This window comes from Echeneis naucrates, chromosome 13, assembly GCF_900963305.1.
Source record: "Echeneis naucrates chromosome 13, fEcheNa1.1, whole genome shotgun sequence".
Classification (NCBI taxonomy): domain Eukaryota; kingdom Metazoa; phylum Chordata; class Actinopteri; order Carangiformes; family Echeneidae; genus Echeneis; species Echeneis naucrates.
Window position 1 is genome coordinate 12,167,243 of NC_042523.1, and position 18,071 is coordinate 12,185,313.

Genomic DNA, 18,071 nt, shown 5'->3' on the forward strand with positions numbered 1-18,071 from the left:
TTAAGCTTAGCATTAAGACTAAGTCAGAAACTGATAGCAGCTCATTTATGTCAATGTCTTGTTTATTTAATCTTTGCAAATATCGAATTACCATTTTAAAAAAAGATATTCTTATTCAAATGAACAGAAAAGTGTGTCCAAGTGTGTCTTTTGACTGGTAGTGTAGTTTCATATTTGTCACATTTGAAATCGATTTTAATCGATTTTTATCTTTTTTTTTTTTCACTTCAAAATGTTTTCATGTTGTTATTTTCCAGCACGGCAGCATAGTGGTTAGCGCTGTCTCCCCGCAATAAGCAGTTTCTGTCTGGAGTTTTCATGTTCTCCCTGTGCCTGTGTTGGTTTCCTCCCACCGTCCAAAGACATCATGTTTGGGTTAATTACTGTCTGTAGGTCTGAGTGTGAGTGTGAGTGGTTGTTGGTCTCTGTGTGTCTCTGTGTGTTGGCCCTGTGATGGACTGCTGACCTGTCCAGGGTGACCCCGCCCTCACCCAGTGCGAGCTGGGATTGGCTCCGGCACCCCCCGTGACATGGAAATGGAAAAGCAGTAGAAGATGGATTGATGGATGTTTACATTTTCCTTCAATGTTTCATTTTCACTGCCTAATATTAAGACATCTATTCCTACAATTGTGAATATCGTATAGGGTGAAAACGAGGTTTTCTTTTGATTTACTATCATAAAAATCTGGGTTCTTTTGATTTACTATCATAAAAATCTGGGTTCTGTGTCAGCAAAAGTGCATTACTCAAGCATGGCCATCTAGACCTACAAGTTCACCTGTGGGCTACACAGACAGTACACAATACTGCCACCTTTCTAAAAAACAAGTCCCAAGTCCCTCCCCCTGCTGGTTTTGGTGTAATAATATCTTCAAGGCGTTACTTCAAAGTGAACTCCTACATGAACAGCATATCTAATCTACAGGCTATGGATATGATGAGCTTGAATACACAACCAGCACCAGACGGAGGGATCCTGAAAACCATGTTTTAGAAACACTACTTTAGCACATCAATCATTGAAAAACATTTGGACTCTAATACACCATCACACACTCATAGAAATAACCCAGTAAGACAGCAAAATGGGAGCCACCCTGCAAATAGTGGAAACTGAGCGTTCCATTTGTTATCATCAATTTCAATATTTTCAAGGTTATTTGTAACACAACACGTGACCACCTGTGTGTCTGCTGCAGCCATCGATAAAACTGACCAAAAAAACCAAAAACAAAAACTGTTCAGTAGGTAGAGATATGCATGTTCAGTATGCTTTAAGGAGAAACCAATAGCAGATTAATCAGCTGCATTTCATTTTTGTGTTTTTGTGAGTATGTCAATATCCTCCTCAACGCTAAAGGCAGCAGTCCGTTCAAGTCCAAAGTAACAATCAGGCACTGAGACCCTTTCGGCTGTACATATTTAAGAAAAACATCTCTGGGCTAACACTAACACACCCACGACTGCTGCAGTGATGTTAGTGTAGGTCAGAGACCCCGCAGGGACAGTGAGGATATCCGGGACAGACTCAAAGCAGCTTTACAAACATTGATGGGATGCTCTCAGGAGCTTGGAGGAGCTCTGATGGGAAGGACTGTTTCTACAGGGTCAATTCAAACTGTCAGTCCCTTGCTGGGGTTGTGATACAGGCTCTGCTCCCAGGGAACTGTGTGCAAGGGTGAACAGGAAGCGGCCAAAAGATGTGAATCAAAGCAACATGACTCCAACTGATGACTTCCTCTTGCTTTCTCCACCTACACTAATTTACATCTAATCTTCTTTTCCATCTCAACCTCTCCTTGCCTACCTATGAATCTGTGCGTGTCTGTTTACTCACATCCTTGACAACAAAACTTGAAACAAAGAGCCTGAGGGATTTAGTAGTGTGGACAAATGATCTCACCTCCTTTCCCAAATCAGAGAACAGGAAATTGTCTTGATATGAAAGCAAACTAAACAATGAATGATCCAGAGATTTGGACCATTTTTATCATCCGCAGAGTGTCCTATGCCACCTCCAACTTTCCGAATCTCATTCAGTTCCGAAAATACATGACTGAGTTTAGTAGAAAGAGTACTGGTTCTCCACAGCTCGAGCCCTGCGCGTCCCATCAGGGTCGTGGTAGTCCTCAGATGCACCACTAGAGGCCTCCAGCAGCCGCTCAGAGCTGTTGCTTCGACTCTGTAAACCCCCAACTACTCCTCCTGTACCTGGATCACTGCGGGAGAGGGGGGGGAGCGCAGTGGGTGAAGAGGAGGTACTTGAGGAGAGCGGGGCATCAGAAGGAGGCGCTGCAGGTGATGTGATCCCAGGAGGGTGGAGGGCTGGCTGGGCTGAGTCTGTCCGGCAGCCTGCATCCCTGGGTGGAGTGAGGACTGGAGGCACGGTCGCATCTGGAGTTGGGAAAAAGGACATTTTTTAATGGATAGACATATGAATCTGTTCTGCTGATACTTGTTTTCATTGGAAAGCTGTGAGCACAAGTTCCTTCACAGAGCAGCATGTAAACACAGGCAGTGTGGGCCTCCTTAATTATCCTTTCTCTTGGTGGGCAATAACACCGACAACACTGGTGCCAAAGACATGCCTGACCAGTGTATCAGTAAAACCTTTTACGCCCTGAATCAAAACCTCACTCTATGAGCATGTGAGTGAGTGTATGAGTGTGTAGGTCCAGCATTTTGGAAAACAGAAGACTTCTTTGTGATGACAAGGGTGGGTTGGGGAGGCCCAGAGTCTGGGCCTGCATGCAAAACTCCTGCAGTATAATCGCTCCCTCACTCTCCTGTACAGGAGGGCATTCATCCCATGCCAGCAGAGCAGAGGGCAGGAGCAGTGTTGGTATGGTGGAAGAGGGGGGTGAGGTTCAGTGAGTTTTAGCAAAGCTTCTTCCATCTGTAAGGCTGTAAGGACAAACCTCTGTTTTACGTTAATAAGTCACAACAGCCATTTTTTAAATACTTCCTAAAATTAACTGTCACAACCAACTGAAAACACTGTGATCAGAGGTGGACATATTCAGCATATCTGCTGATGTTAGCTTGTTGGAGAAACATTTATAAAAAGGAAGAGAAATGGCATAGATATGTTTGTGGAGAATGACAGTGTTTCTTTCAATCAGTCTGTCCAAAAAAGAAATGTTTGTGCCACAAAGAACAAACATTTCTTACAGCTCTACCATCTTTATTAATAGATGAGCTTTTAGGACCTTGTAATTTCCTGTTCATGTTCAATGTTGAGGATCTTTAACTTTGTCCACATAGCCGACCTCACCTGCAACTGTGAAAACACTAATTGTATGAATGGCTTCAAGTTTATAGGGGAGGAGTTTTAGTGTTGTTTACCTGTTGTGGAGCTTCTCTGCACCTGTACATAAGAACGCAATGTGATGTCAGCAGAACCTCCGGATTCAAGCGGTATGGGGTGAGCATGGAAGTGTCTCAGCATGTCCGACACAGTGTGGAACCATAAGTGATGGACGTGGCACTGCCCATTTTCATTCACAGACAAGCGTAAATGCTGAGAAGCAGAAGGAAGCGAGAGTGGGTGGAGGGAGGGAGGGAAAAGTTTGGGGTTCAGAGGAACGGGGAAAGGTAAAAGAGGGGAAAGAAAGGGAGAAAGACAGGATTGCCATGTGAAAACAGTGAACACTTGATACAGACAAAGACAGAGGTCAGGACTTTATCTGGGAGGCGTCTTGCTGTGGGAACGGAGCGACAAGAATGCCAAGGCTGACACCAGAGGAAGAGGCGGCAGCTGACACTTCCTCAACGCTGCCGGCTGGCAGGATGTGATGTGCAGTGATCAAGTTACATGAGGGAACACAAAACATTGACATTACCACATCTTTTCCAGGGCCAAAACAACTCGGCCTTGCTGTGAGCTGCAGTGGCTACATCCCAAATATCAAGAGAACAAGCCTAAGTGAATTTAATGCTGCTGCAGAGCAAGACTGCAGCAGGGAGGACAGATTAATGTATTCTATTGCAGAAACCACAAGTTGTTGCAATATTTTCTAAATCAGCAACAATTTCATTGTTTTCAGATGTATATTGAGTAAAATGAATAAACATTTGTAATTCCAACATCTGAGCTGTAAGAACCTTGCCTGTTTTCATGTACTCACACTCAGTCTTTGAGGACACATATAAATGCCTTAACTGCCTCATCAACTCACCTTGGCTTTGCCCTGGAAGTTGAAGGTGAGCACGTACTCGCCTGGCCGGGTCTCGCTCTGACGAATCACAAACAGCCCGTGGCTCCTGGCCCCGCCAGCAAGCACCAGCTGAGCTGCACGCACACGAGACAGCGTACCATGGAACCATGGGTAACCAGCCAAGCTGGCATTGCCATCTGAGTCTTTGGCTCCTTCACTGCCACCTGAGCAGAGTCAACACGTTTGTGTTTTTATTTTCATGCTATGCATCTTAGGCACTATTTATCTGAAGAGAAAAACAAATGTATGAATTATCACCAGAAGAAGAGCTGGAACTCTGGGCCTCTGGGGACTGAAGGAAGCGCTCTAAAGGCATGTGAGATGGGTGCTGTGTGAAGGGGGGTTCCCTGCAACGGACTGAGGGGGCACTGTAATGCTCAGCTGTTGCAGGACATGACCTCTCTGGAGCACGATACACACCTAAAAAAAATGGATACATTCCTTAGATAGTTGTTTAAAAGTGAGTCCTGCAAAATAACAACAAGAGTCTTTGCTCACCCTCAGACAGCAGCTCACAGCTGCAAGAGGCCACCATGGAGCATTCTTTGGAGGCCTGGCCATGAGGACAGGATGCCAGCTCGATGTCATCACCACTGTCCCTGTACACAAACAGTCAGGAGAGCCTCAAGAATGTAACACAAAACTCTACACACACGTCATCATCCTACAAACATGGACACAAATGATTCCCTGGAGAACATCCATGAACTCTGGCAAATAAGGAGGAATTATCGGTGCTAAAGCAATGTGTCAAAAACTCCACTAATGTGATGATTAATGACCGTGTGCCCTCCTTCTCATCCACACTTGCCCCCTCTCTCCTTCTTCAGGCAATGGCAAATATTTATCTGGTGGTTTACCCTGGGTCTGTGCAGTCCTGGATGTCAGCAACCCAGGAGTTTTTCTGCAACGAGTCGATGGTTTCCAGGATGTACTCTCCCCCATTTTCCACCTGTGGAAGCAGCCAAGAACTCCGATCACACACTGAATTCCAGTTGAAGGATCAGACCAGGGAGCGGAACAAGGCAACCCAGTTTTAACTGGGCAAGGGTGCAAGCTGGCTCACTTACAAGCAAATTGTTTTTTTCATAAAACTATAATCAAGTTTTTGGGCTCTGTCCTCGATACTGTGAAAATGTCGCAATGTTCCTACCTTCAGAACAAAAGTGTTGTCCTTGTCAGGCATCTCCAGTGGCATGGTGGTCCTCACCTCCACGATGGCTGAGAGAGGGATGCTTACTTTGGGCTTTGAGGACTAGAAGCAAAATGGACACGGTCACAGAAGAGCTGATATTAACCACAGTGTGTAAGACGGGCATTCACCACTGTCATATGCTGCATTATTGGTCACTAAAGTCTTAAGATGAATTCCACCACAACACAATATGGCTCAAAATAAGGCTCAAATAAGGTCAAGAAATAATGTAATGAAATGTTTAATTTGAACTGGGGTCATCAGGCTAAAAACACTGTTGCCTAGTTCTTGCAGATCACAGCGGACCGAGAAACCCCACAATGTTATAAATTGGTTAACAACACTGTTTTTATCCTTTATGCTCCAGAAAACAAAGAAAAATCCACCATCTGGGTGGCTTCACCAAAATACAGTCCTCTGAAAGTGATTGCACCACTTGCAAAAATAGAAACTTTATGTTTTACTACTTAAAGCTTTATGTGGAGTTTTAAGTTAGTGGTATAAGTTTAAATGCTACGTCTATTTATTTAGAAAATCTTTAACGTGAAACACGCCTAACTTTTCTCAAACCTCAAAATTCTCTGCCACACATGATAATTAAGGGGAAATGGCAGTCTGAATTACTGACATGGCCTTAGCTGTGAGTAACTACACCTCCTATCTCCTGAGTATAAATAAGTCACCCAAATAGCATAAAGCCAAAATTAAAAGAGCTGGTAAAAGTTTAATGATGGCACAACTGTTTAAAAAAATAACTCCACTGCTCTGTATTTTATTTCTCTCAGCATCTCTCAGAGATTACTCCTGGCAACTGGCTAACAAACAGAAAACATGAGGAGTTTATAAGAGGGTGAATACAGAAAACAACCTGGCCTCAGTTTGCCCTTTGCAGAGAGTTGGATCCAGGCCACAATCTTAACAGATCCAAAGAGTCTGTTTGAGGCAGTGAGCTCTGTGTGTGTGTGTGTGTGTACCTATTTATTTTTGTGTGTGTCAGGAGAGGGTGACTGATGGTCTGGCAGAGGCTTATCAGCTGATCTGTCTGGAGTAACACTGTTCCCATCCTGATCTGCCAGCACAGCCCGCTGCCTTCCACGCCCACAAAGCTTTTCTGGATCAGATGTCAAAAGCCACTTCCTGTACTGGACCATTTGACCATTTCCTGTACCTCTCTATTGTGAGCAGCATGAGCTCGATGTCAGTGTTCGGTCGATGAAAACCAGTATGTTTATGTGTATTTGAACAAAGTGAATGTCTTGCAAGTGTGGAGATAATGTTAGCTGTGAGCAAAGACGAAAGGTCCTCAAGATGGTCGCGGTTCAATGGTTTGCACTGAAAGGCCTTTCTCTTGCATGTTCTCCCTGAGCCTGCATGGATTTACTCTGCGTGCTCCTGCGTACTCCCAAAGTCCAAAGGCATGCAGGTTTGGTTTAACTGCTGGCTCCCAGTTGCTGTAGGATTGATTCATTGCCTCCACATGTCAGCCTCTCCAGGGTGTACATCGCCCTCGCCCAGTGTGGGCTGGGTTTGGCTCCAGCCCCCCAGTAACCCTTCATGGGTAAGTGGTACAGATAATAGATGGATGTTTGTGGTGAACTTTCTTTATAATGATAATTTTGCTGCACCCAGATTACAAAAATCACATTCCTCGCTGTGCCTCCTTCGATCTAGTCAAACAGACTGTTTTGATTTAATTTGTCCAGTGTGGCTATGAAGACTAAGATCAATTAAGAAACCTCAATGTTCAGTCTCTTTTTCCTCTGATATTGCTGCCTCTTTACTTGCTATAGCTTCAACTACGTTCTCATGTCTGAAGCTGGACAGGCAGCACAGAGTGAGTCTGGAGACTGTACCGATGAGAGCTGTTAGACTGATGGAGGTTAATCACTGCAGGTGACCCCTTTCCCATTGTATATGAAAATATTGTATAGTGCTGCTTAAACATGTATATTTCAGTGCAAATGAGAAAAAATGAGAGATGGCTATCTGAAAACCGCAGCATATAAAACCAAAACGACTGACATTGTTAGATACTTTTCCTCTTTAGGTCAATCTTCCCTTTAAATAAGTGAAGCTGCTAACTCATCAGATTGAGAGACAACTGTTTGGTTGTTGTGGAGAGAATGAACTCTGATCACAGTGACCACCGGAGTTAAAAAATTATGAGCTGTGACATTTTCTCAAAATTTCTTTTCCCCTCACAAAAAAATGATGTGACACTGACATGATCACAGTATTATTTTAACATCCGCGCTAATTCATGCTAATGTGAGACAACAAACAGCAAAATGAGACCTGGGGTTTCAGACTGTTTTACAAGATTGTATTTAAAGCCAATTGTTTAACGCTGTCTGATATTGTGCTGTGTCATAATGCATGCTGCAGTGTGCTGCCTCTGCCACACAGAGCAGCCAGCAGATTGATAACCCTGACAGACACAGAGCCAGAGTCAGAGCCAGGCAGCCAAGAGCAGGCAGGAGTGAGATTTTATGAGTCACTTCATCTTTCCAACACTGTTGACTTCGCACTGTTATGATTTGTAAGATCTGAATAGGATAGCAGTGATAAAACAACTCAGAGAGTCTGCAGGGCAGGCCCGTCGAGATGTATGTGTTTAATTAATGTGTCATCAAGGATGTGACTGTAGCTCTGAAGCCTCTCATGATATTAATGGAACATAACATATGAAATTGTTGAGCCACAATTATGAAGTCTCATTTCATATGTTGATACTCACTGGGTGTCCCACAAAACTATTTCACTTCTGTCTCACTGCAGCCAGTTTGCCAGCAATCAATGTTTATTTTTTGCACATGGAAGTGAAACTTTATCGTGACAGAAATCTATGCAAATCTACGCCCTCTCTCACAACCATCTCTGGCTTTCTCAAGCAACTCCTTCACCCCCTCCTCACGCATCTGCCACTTACCCTCCATACCACCCTCCCCCTCTCCGCACGCCTATCCCCACATTCCCACCAGCCACGATCAAAGGACAGTGGCAGATTTACACACACTCAGCTGCACAGCCTCACAGCCCCCTTAAGGTCAGGGGCAATGATCTGGAAATCTCAAACAGGCAAATGTGAAGCGTGCATGCATGCGTGTGTGTGAAATGTGTACGTGCTCGTGCTTTTACACAGAGGCTCAACGCAGTTATTGTCTCGCATAAACTTGAAACGATTTGATTTGGTGAAAAGTGATGACATTGACATGAAACTTTTTTTTTTTTTTTTTTGTAAAGTCAATGGGAAAATGTTTTCAATGGGCAGTTAGAGCCAGTGTTTGATGTATGGGTTTGCAAAAAAACTTAATGAAATATTAACCAAAGACAGGACTAACAGCTGGGGTCCTGTTGAGTCTGGTAAGGCCTGACTTTCCTGACATTGGACAGACCAAGGAGTCATGACAGTGACACAAATGCAGCATAGTCACAGTGGGACAATGAGTCATCATGACACAAACATGACACACAGGAACACCGGACACTAATTTAGACATTTTGTAAAGCAATCAATAAAATGATGAACAAATTGATCAGCTTTGCTCGTTCCACTGCCCAGCTGTTCTATGTTTGTGTGTGTGTTTGTGTACCTTCGGGGGAACATAGAACTCCAGCAGGAACCTCTCCCCTCCTTCCTCTCTCTTCATCTTCCTCAGCAGCAGGCGGCACTTTTGCCACTGTGCAGCACCCATGCAGTTAGTGTCGTCAGCCACCATGTACCTCAGCGCTCCCTCCCTCTGGATTTCCAGCAGCTCAGCCTTGTGGCCCTGGGAACCCCTGGGAAGCCTAAGCTTCTGGGACCATTTTTCTCCTGCTGCAGCCTCCCCTCCTCCTCCCACTCCCCCATTAACTTTCCTGGTTCCAGACGGAGCGTCAGGCTCAGGCGAGGCCCGCCGGTGCCACATCTCCTTCACCCCATCCACAACACACAGGCTCATGTTCCTCAGGGAGAAGCCCTTCTTGAAGCGAGCCTTTGGGTGGCTGACTGAAACGTCCTCTGAGCTGCGGGACTGTCCCAAAGCAGACACCTTGTGGGCTGTCTGGGGGCCTCGGGAGGCGGTGGTAGTACTGCCTCCCCCATCTATCCCTCCCCCTCCACTGTCCATACTGTCCAGGGATTCACTTGAAGCCCCGGCGTCTTTGCGTCTCTGGTACAGGTCGTGACCGTAGGACAGCGGGCAGCCCTGGATGCCCAGGAAAGGAACAATGCTGTACTTAGGTGCAGTGTTGGAGCCGTCTTCCCCCGGCGAGGACGCCTGGTTCTCCCGAGCCTGTGTCAGTGCTGCAGAGAAGCACTCTAAGAAGTGTTGGGCAAAGTGCTGCGAGAAGCTGGCATCGGCGCCGGGCGAGTTGTAGCACGGGTTCTCTGACAGGAAGCGCTGGAACTTGTCAGCAAAGTCAGCAGCGGAGGCTCGAGCATGGAGCTCACAGAACTCTCGCCAGTCAGGCAGTGGGCATGAGGAGGAGAGCTCCGGGCTACCGGGCACCACCGCTCCGTTCATCACTGGGCCATGCCAACCCACCGAGGAGAGGCTGGAGAAGAGGAGGAGGAGCACAGTGTTATTACAGTGCGTACGTGTAACCCCTTACTGGGAACGACACCAGCAAAACATGAGCAGCTACACCCAAAGGCTCTGGAGTCACCTCCTTTGTGACATAACCAGTGCAAGTCATCCTATTTCTTTGTGGTGGGAATTTCTGAAGGCAAATTTGAAAACTTGTCATCAGAAGATTGTGAACAGGATTGGCATGTTATTAAAGGTTTAAAAAAATGACTCAACAGATTCAATGTGACAATAGTTCAGAGTGAAATCCTGCAGAAAGACATCCTCCAGTTACCAGTTGATCGTTTCTGACAAGCACCGATCTGAATTCTCGGTCAGAGCGAGTTCATAGCAGCTTCGATGAAGCACAAACTGATTACGTGGCCCCTCTAATCTATCGCCCCCATTGTTTCTCTAAATAATTTGTACATACTGTATCTGAGGCTGTAGTTGTGCCTCTTCCATTCATGCTTTTATCTTCCTGCTCTCTTCTCAGTATGTGTGTGCCTGCATGACTCAGCTCTGCATCCCTCTCTTCGCTTGAGCCAAACTACATCACATCAATGATAATACTCTTTGCACTCTGGTTTGCCACAGTCTCAGGAGCAGCATCACAGCACAGTTTTAACCCTCCTCCTCCCTCTCTCCCTCTCTCTCCGGCTCTATTGCGCATCACATCAGTGATTAATACGGCATCAGGGAATGGCGTCAAACAATCAAACACATGTTGTTTTGATTATGGTTGTCTGTAAATCGTCCAGATAAAAGGAGATCGTCTGAGTGGGCCGGCTGGGCTACGATCGCACAGAGATGGCCAACTCTCCCCCAAGCCGTGAAAGCATATTCTCTGAGCTGCTGCCCTTCTCTTGGCAGTTCACTCATAATATGCATTCAAATTTTATTTGCTTTCTCTTTAACCAAATAATTTATACTTGAATACATTTGCGCTGCAGAGTTTCCTGGAATTTCTCGCCTCGTGCAAGCAGCTTTAATGTCATTTTCAAAAGCATCAGTGTGGGATGTCTTTTCATAAAGGATCAGCTCAAAAAACTCTCCACTGGAATTAAGTTTGACATGCACATTCAACTACAAACCACTCTCTCTCGGCTCTCTTTCTTTCCCTCTCCCACAAACCTGAAACAAACATTATGCCAGATTAGAAAGAGAGGATATGATAAGGGAAAGAGCCAGCTCTCTGAGAGACCATCACTTAGCTCATCTTACAAAAAGGGAGAGAGACTCTTGGATGCTGAGACCTGAATTTCAGAGGCATGTTTTCATGGATGGTGAGATGGGAAAGTAAAGTGTGGGATTAGGAAGTAAGGAATCTGGATGGCTCTACTTGAGGAATGTCAAATGCCAATACTGGGATCATTTAGCTTCACTTTGCCCTTTAAATTCATATGGTGAGAAGAAGTGTGTGGTTTGTTTTGGGTGGGGGTCTCAAATCAAATGTTTTCATTGGACACAAGACATTTCCAGGATTCTATCAGCCCTTTAGCTGCATGAACAGTGAAGCAGGTTGTGTTGTTTTCGCCCCTTGATGGGAGCCCTTACAGAATCTGTCACCACGACGCAAGGAAACATCTAGACAGCTTTCAGATATAAGATGATGGACATTATGTGCCTGTTTTCACTTACACCAGAAAGAAAGACAGAAAGACTAGTTATAAAACTAGTACATTTGATTGGTTGTTTGAATGCAAATTAAGGTGAGGATGTGAATCTTATGAGCAAATGGACACATTATTGCAAAGTTCAAATGCCACAAACTTCATGGCGCTGAAGTGTAAAGTACTCTGGATGATTTACAGAATCAGATTTATGTTGTAAGGTAGTTTGAGCTAAAAATTACAGTCAACTTTAAAATTTCTTAAAAGAAAAATTTGACAGTTTGCTAAGTAAGCTTCTTTTACTTTTAGGTTAGGAATATTGAGTCCCATGTATAAATAGTTAATATGAAGCTAAATTGAAACTTGCTATACCAACCAGGAGCAATCAAGCCTCGTAGCTTAGTTCATGTTTGTGGCACAATTTAAGACCGATAAATTCTGTAAACCACAACCCTAAACACTTTAAATTAGATTTTTTTTGTCTGAATTGTGAACTTGAAAGATTTTTCAAAATTTCCAAACCTAAAAGTGGTTCATGGAAATGTCAAAGAACAGATTTTACCTGTACCAATTCAGACAGAAGGTAAATTATACCAATGGATTTTGGTCCTTTTTTGTCTCCATGGTCTGCTTATCTTTTGGGGAAAAAATGAGTATGAGTATCACGACTCCTGAATTAATGATGGTGTTTGTAGCAGCAAAACTCATGGCTTATGACAGAACCCATATGTGATGTTAGAAAGTGGTATTAAGTTGACAAACGTATGGAAATATGGGTGAGATAACTTTGTGTTGTCATTCCTGAAGACATCACTTCATTTATCCAAACATCAATCCATTATTCACTCAAGCTACACACGATGTCCAAGATAATCTGCTAACCACCAAGTGTTGTTTAATAATTATCTCACTTCCTTCCCTTGTAACTTGTGTGTGTGTGTGTGTGTGTGTGTGTGTGTGTGTGTGTGTGTGTGAGAGAGAGCCTGTGTGCTGGCTGCAGGGAAGTCAATACCCATCCAGCTATTTAAAAACCTGCACTGGGCCAACTTTCCACTCATTCAGCAGAAAAACAACAGCACACAGTGAGGTGCACTTCTCAAACTCCTGCCCTTCCACAAAGATGAGGATGTGCCTCTCTCAAGGATACTGAAATGACTGTACACCACACCCACACACACATTCACATTTACTCACAGACAGCATGAAACTCAAGCCATGAGATCCAGGAGGAAGTGAACAGCGTTTGGATTTTCTGGGGCTCAGCAGACTGACGCAGACTACATACTGCCAAGCACACAGCAGCAAATGATCAGCAGAGACATTGAAAACAAAACCTTTGTGTGCTGAAATAATGGAGGAGAGAAAATGGGGTGAGACAATACAGGCTGTGGTCAAAAGTAGCTGAGTAGACTTACTTTAATAAACTATACTTAAATGACATGAAGCACTTTAGAGCTTCACCATGATCTACTGAACATTTCTCTGACATACGATTTTTTTAAATTGAAATTGTCAGAATATAAAGTTTGTATAAGGCAGACCATTACTGGCTGGTAGCTCCCTATAACTAACTTTCATTTGTCTGTTAATAGTCACATATTAACAAAACTTTAAACCTGTAACAACTGATTTTTTAATAGCTTGCAACCATCAGACATGAAGAAATGGGGTGATGAATATAAGACTTTTAGCTCTATCTTTGGTCCCTACCAACTCTTATAATGTTCCATTATGTTCAGCAGCTGGTCACTGCCATGTAGGTCTGATGTTTGGTGCTGGACAGGTTAAGTTGTGGTGAAAACAATTCAACTGTAAGCTGAAGCTCACCAGAAAGCTCCATGAGGCCGAGCAGCAGATTTAGGAGATGCAAGTTTACCACTATCATCCTTCACATTGTTTTGCAGCCACAATTGCACGTTAGTCTTAATACTTCTGAGATTTTACTGAAGTAAATGAGTTTTCTTTGTTGCTTTAGATCTTTTACTTAGGTAACAGATCTGAGTGGCTCTTCCATTACTGGAGGGGGGCATGTTTTTGCTCAATACACCAGCTGCTAAAACAATCACCAAGTGTGTGGAGGTGGAAGAGACAAGCATAAAGGGAACATAAAGGACGAGAGACACAGTGGAAGACAGGGGGGAGAGCAGAGACACCACACAGATTCACACATCCCCCAACTCCCCTTCTTGTTTTTATTTTTCTCCCCATCAGGCCCATCAAGGGGAATCTAAAATGTTTAGCTCTCTCCTTGAGGGCCTCAGAAGCCTTTCTCCTTCCTGTCCCTATCAGTTGTAAAAATCTACCACTCCCCCTCTCACACTTTACCTCACCCAGGGGATCAGGGCTGATATCTCTATCAGACGGCTGGGAGTTCTGTCTGTAAGTGGAAACCAACCGGGGAGAGGAAGAAAAAGACTTTGCTGTACAAGGAGATGGCTGCAAAACACTCACCCAAGATCTGGAAAATGCATGTACTTTGCCAGGGCCAGAAATTAGATGTGTCTGGTTATTTCTGTGGTGTTGTAGGTAGTAGTATAGAGGCACTGAGGAAACGCTCTTCTGGCCAAGAAAAACGGATGTTGAAGAGTTTGTGTTTTTAAAACTGTGTACGCATACTTTACCTCCATGTACTTATAGAGATAAACACTGTACATGTAGTTTTACACACACTCACATCGCTGTGAGTGGGTTCATGCCAGCAGCACGCCCTCGGTGACTGGCTGATGAGGATGATTGGTGATGTTGTGCTCCCACCCCAGGGAGTTTGGGCCCAGCCATGTTTTCTAAGATTAGCCTGCTCCACAGCACGGCGCACAGCTGGCTGCACATTCAGTACAGTACAGAGGTGCACATACACATCTTCAACGCTACATGAATCCATTAATTATGTGTTCTTGTCTGAGATGTAAATACTGCACCAGTTAGATGTGGACTGAAGACATGGCAGGACATAAAAGTCTGTTTGGGTTTGTGACACAGATGAGAAAACAAAACAAAACAAAAAGCCATTAGGTACGGCTGTGTATTAAACGAAATGATACTGAAATTATTCTTCATTGAATTCACTCGCTGATGTGCAGAAAATAATAACAACCAATAATTCATTTATTATAATAAATTGTTGTTAAATTTAATTAATCCATCAGTATTGCTATCAGGTGATTTAAAACCGGATGTAATTTAGTAGACAAATCCAAAGAATAAAAATGACTGACTCAAATTTGGTTTGCATCAATTTTCTGTTGATGGATTGTTATGTTAAGTCATTCTCATGTTGTAAGCAAAGCTGAAAAACACCAGTCTTTCAGTAGAACTGAGAATTTCTGGGTTTTAAGCCAGTGCTTTAAGAAAATCTGCATTTGAGAGACTGGAGTTAAGGAAACTACAATGGATATCTGTAGGCTCCATTAATTAATTAATCAACAAAATAATCACCAGGCGATGGGGGACAAGGTGCAGTACTGAGTAAGATAGAACCCCTATTGTCTGTTCTGATATTTAATATGTTATATCTAATGTAACGGAAATCTAAATGAAGGCTCCATCTGCAGCCCAGAGGCAGAGAAGTAGAACGCAGACAGAAACAAAAGTCACACTGACAAAAGCTGGAGAGAGATTATCACAATGGACATCCAGGTGTGTGTGTGTGTGTGTGTGTGTGTAGGTGGGGATGAGGATGCCAAAGAAATAAAGATAGTAACTATGTAAACCAGCCACCTATGACTGAATAAAAAAGGACGATTGTGGGAGGAAAACAGAAGGAGATGCAGACACAAGATAACAACCCCAGGAGACAGAAACTGGAGATAAAGCAGCAGATTGAGGGAAAACGCCTCAACCGCTGTAGCAGGAAAAAGAGCAGAAATGGGGCCGGCAGTAATAGACCTCCACCTTTTGAACCACTTCTATCTCCATCTTTTGTGATCTGTCAACTTCAGAGCAGCTGGTCAGTGACCTTTCACCTCTGCTCTGATAACCTTGTTCCTCTCAACTGCAACTGAATGCCATCTGTAGAGTCTCTTATCAAAATGACACAGGACCACCAGAGAGAGGAGACACAGACAGACCCACAGTCCTAATCCACACACTGACACACCCAGCTGCACGAAGCTACCTGTGAGTGAGTGTGTAGCCACAGACAGATGCAGCCAGAGATATCCAACCAGACATGTTGAGGCCATGGGAGGCAAAAATTCCTGATCTTCAAACTAAACCTGGACACAAACAAAGCCAAGGGGTGCTCACCGGCCCGTGTGATGTTGCAGATAGCACGGCCTCATCACGAGGATTTTTTTAACACATTAATTAGCGTGTTCTCTACTGACGGGCTCTCCTCGCTCTCGCTCTCTCCCGTAGTTTCTCTGGCAAGCAGCGACAATGTAAATATTGAGCGAGTGCAGGCGTCCATATGGCAGCCGGTGATAAAGGACGGAGTGCGTGGGAGACGCACATACCACCACTGACTTCCATTTCCTGTCTCTCACCCACCAGCTCTAACTAATTTCACAGATGACCACAGGCCTCTCTGAGAGATGTGTACGAACGGCAAGTATGTCACTTACTCGAATAGATGGGCTTTTTTTTATTTGGTGCCACGGAGTGAAGCTGATGTAAAAAATAAATCAACAAATATCCTGATGACAGTACCAACAGGGGTGAACGAGACAGCAAGCACACTTAACAGCTTTTATTTTCTTTTAGAGTTCTTCAATCAATTACTATCTATCTGCCCAAATGTTATAAAATATTAAATAAAGCAGCATTAAGGGAGAGACGCAGGACTTGCGATGCACCTGTCATATACTCAGGTGGGCAGAGAATTAAAAATTTCATAAAATAGGCAAGAAAAAGCCCAAGATGATATCTCTTCAGGTAAAAATATTCAGTTTGGTATCATTTAAAACAAAGAAAAACAGTTCATCCACAAAATAAAGGAGTGTCGATTTTGCTACTTTTGCTTGAAAGTGAATTTGACTATACATCATAATAACAGTTGCTCATTATTTTTCTGTTGATTGACTACATAATCAATAGACGGATCACTTGTGGTCTAATTAGAAAATCTGATTTAAAATCGGATATGCACGAACAGTGAGAAGCAATAAGTGAAAGAAAAAGCGTTGCGTAGAAAAACTTGTTAATAGTTCCCGGTGGCCCACACAAGTCGACAAATATTTGCCCAGTCTGGCAAACAGTCAACAAAGTAACGTTCAATGATACGAACCAGAGGAAAGCTGGATTGGTTTCTCCTGACTAATTGTTTCAGCACTACCTTATTTTCATTACTGTGTCAGCGCTGTAATAAACACCAAGACAGCAGCAAGACAATGTCTAATAGGTGTTAATTCAGCTTTGCACAAAGCATTTGCTCGCGTGACATTTTGAAATGTGTTTGTTATTTTGTCCACTCCCTGCAGAACACATCGGTTTCATTGTATCGCTGGAGGAGTTTGCATCTGCAACTGCAGACAAGAAAACTTAGTTAGACTTACAGAAGAGGCTACATACCACAGATAAGGCCTTACCTTTGGCGAGGTCACAGAAAAACCACAGCAATATCTGCATACGACTAATTGAAATAAATGCAGTGTAATGCAGACCTGCTTTAGGTTTAAAGTCAGAATTTGCTACGGTGATGTAATGGAGTGTATTACACAGGCATTTGTGTTATTTCGTCCCTGCACACATTTCTATCTGTGAACCTTGTTCGACAGTGAAACGCTCAACTTTTAGGTGCATCCCTGTGAAATTTTCATTTCACAGGGATGCTGCTTAAATTTACACACACGCGAGAGCTGCATGTGAACAAAAAAAAAACAAAAACAACAGGATGAAGAAAAGAATGAGCAGTTTCCACTTTAAAACTATAAAATCACTGCATAGTTTCAGCGTGGAGAAGCCTCTGACTGTTAGCTTCATTCTCATTAAGCTTCAGATGAACTGTCTGTCTCATGTCTACAAAAAGACACATGAGAGGAAATCAATAGCAGGCCGACAGAGAGCCTACTGCAGGACTTCATGAATGGGACCGCTGAATGGCTGGCAGATCCGGGGCCACAGACACGGAATGAATGGGAGCCGGTACCCGGATTCTGGGTCATGGTCCTCACATCAGGCCTCCGAGGTGTCCCGCCACTCAGCACACTTGCCTCCAGGGCTATTAAATGGATTATCGGACCCCCCCCCCCCCCCCAAATGAAACCTCATCCTCGGTCTCTGGTCCGTGCTGCCAGCCATGAGCCGATCCTGAGCTGCTTCATGTGGGAGGCTGAACGGGGAGGGGGGGGGGGGGATTTAACACCAAAACAACCCCCCTTCTCTTCCCATCACAGCTACAGGATCTGTGCAATCCATCTAACGCGCTAAATGACAAATACACCGTGTCTCTCACCTCAATGCAGGACTGTGTTCATGGCGCTGGTTCTGCTGTGGAGCCTGCCTCCATCCCTCCGTCCCTCAGCCGCCTCTGAGCCGCTGCTGCTGCTGCTGCTGCACC

General features: G+C 44.1%; 1 protein-coding gene across 3 annotated transcripts; it reads right to left on the bottom strand.

Moving 5' to 3' along the window:
* Nucleotides 1-476: 476 nt before the first annotated feature.
* On the bottom strand, nucleotides 477-18,071 carry sh2b2 (SH2B adaptor protein 2). Of its 3 annotated transcripts, none has more exons than XM_029517420.1 (9): nucleotides 17,967-18,071; nucleotides 9,009-9,951; nucleotides 5,374-5,475; nucleotides 5,081-5,172; nucleotides 4,719-4,819; nucleotides 4,479-4,640; nucleotides 4,182-4,384; nucleotides 3,349-3,523; nucleotides 477-2,397 (listed from the first exon to the last, which is right to left on the bottom strand). In XM_029517420.1, exons 2-9 carry the CDS (start codon nucleotides 9,918-9,920, stop codon nucleotides 2,066-2,068), a joined length of 2,079 nt encoding a protein of 692 aa, XP_029373280.1. In that variant the 5' UTR covers nucleotides 9,921-9,951; nucleotides 17,967-18,071; the 3' UTR covers nucleotides 477-2,065. The 3 variants fall into 3 exon arrangements, with proteins under 3 accessions (XP_029373280.1, XP_029373281.1, XP_029373282.1); XM_029517421.1 differs by having other exon boundaries at nucleotides 2,257-2,907; XM_029517422.1 differs by lacking the exon at nucleotides 477-2,397 and adding an exon at nucleotides 2,746-2,899.

Bases quoted from the DNA above. Each gene is read 5' to 3' on its own strand.
- sh2b2 (XM_029517420.1), bottom strand. From the start codon at position 9,920: ATGAACGGAGCGGTGGTGCCCGGTAGCCCGGAGCTCTCCTCCTCATGC. The intron at 5,476-9,008 runs GTACACAAACAC...TTTTGCTTCTAG, and splicing joins AGTTCTATGTTCCCCCGAAG to TCCTCAAAGCCCAAAGTAAG. The intron at 2,398-3,348 runs GTAAACAACACT...TCCCAACTCCAG, and splicing joins GCAGAGAAGCTCCACAACAG to ATGCGACCGTGCCTCCAGTC.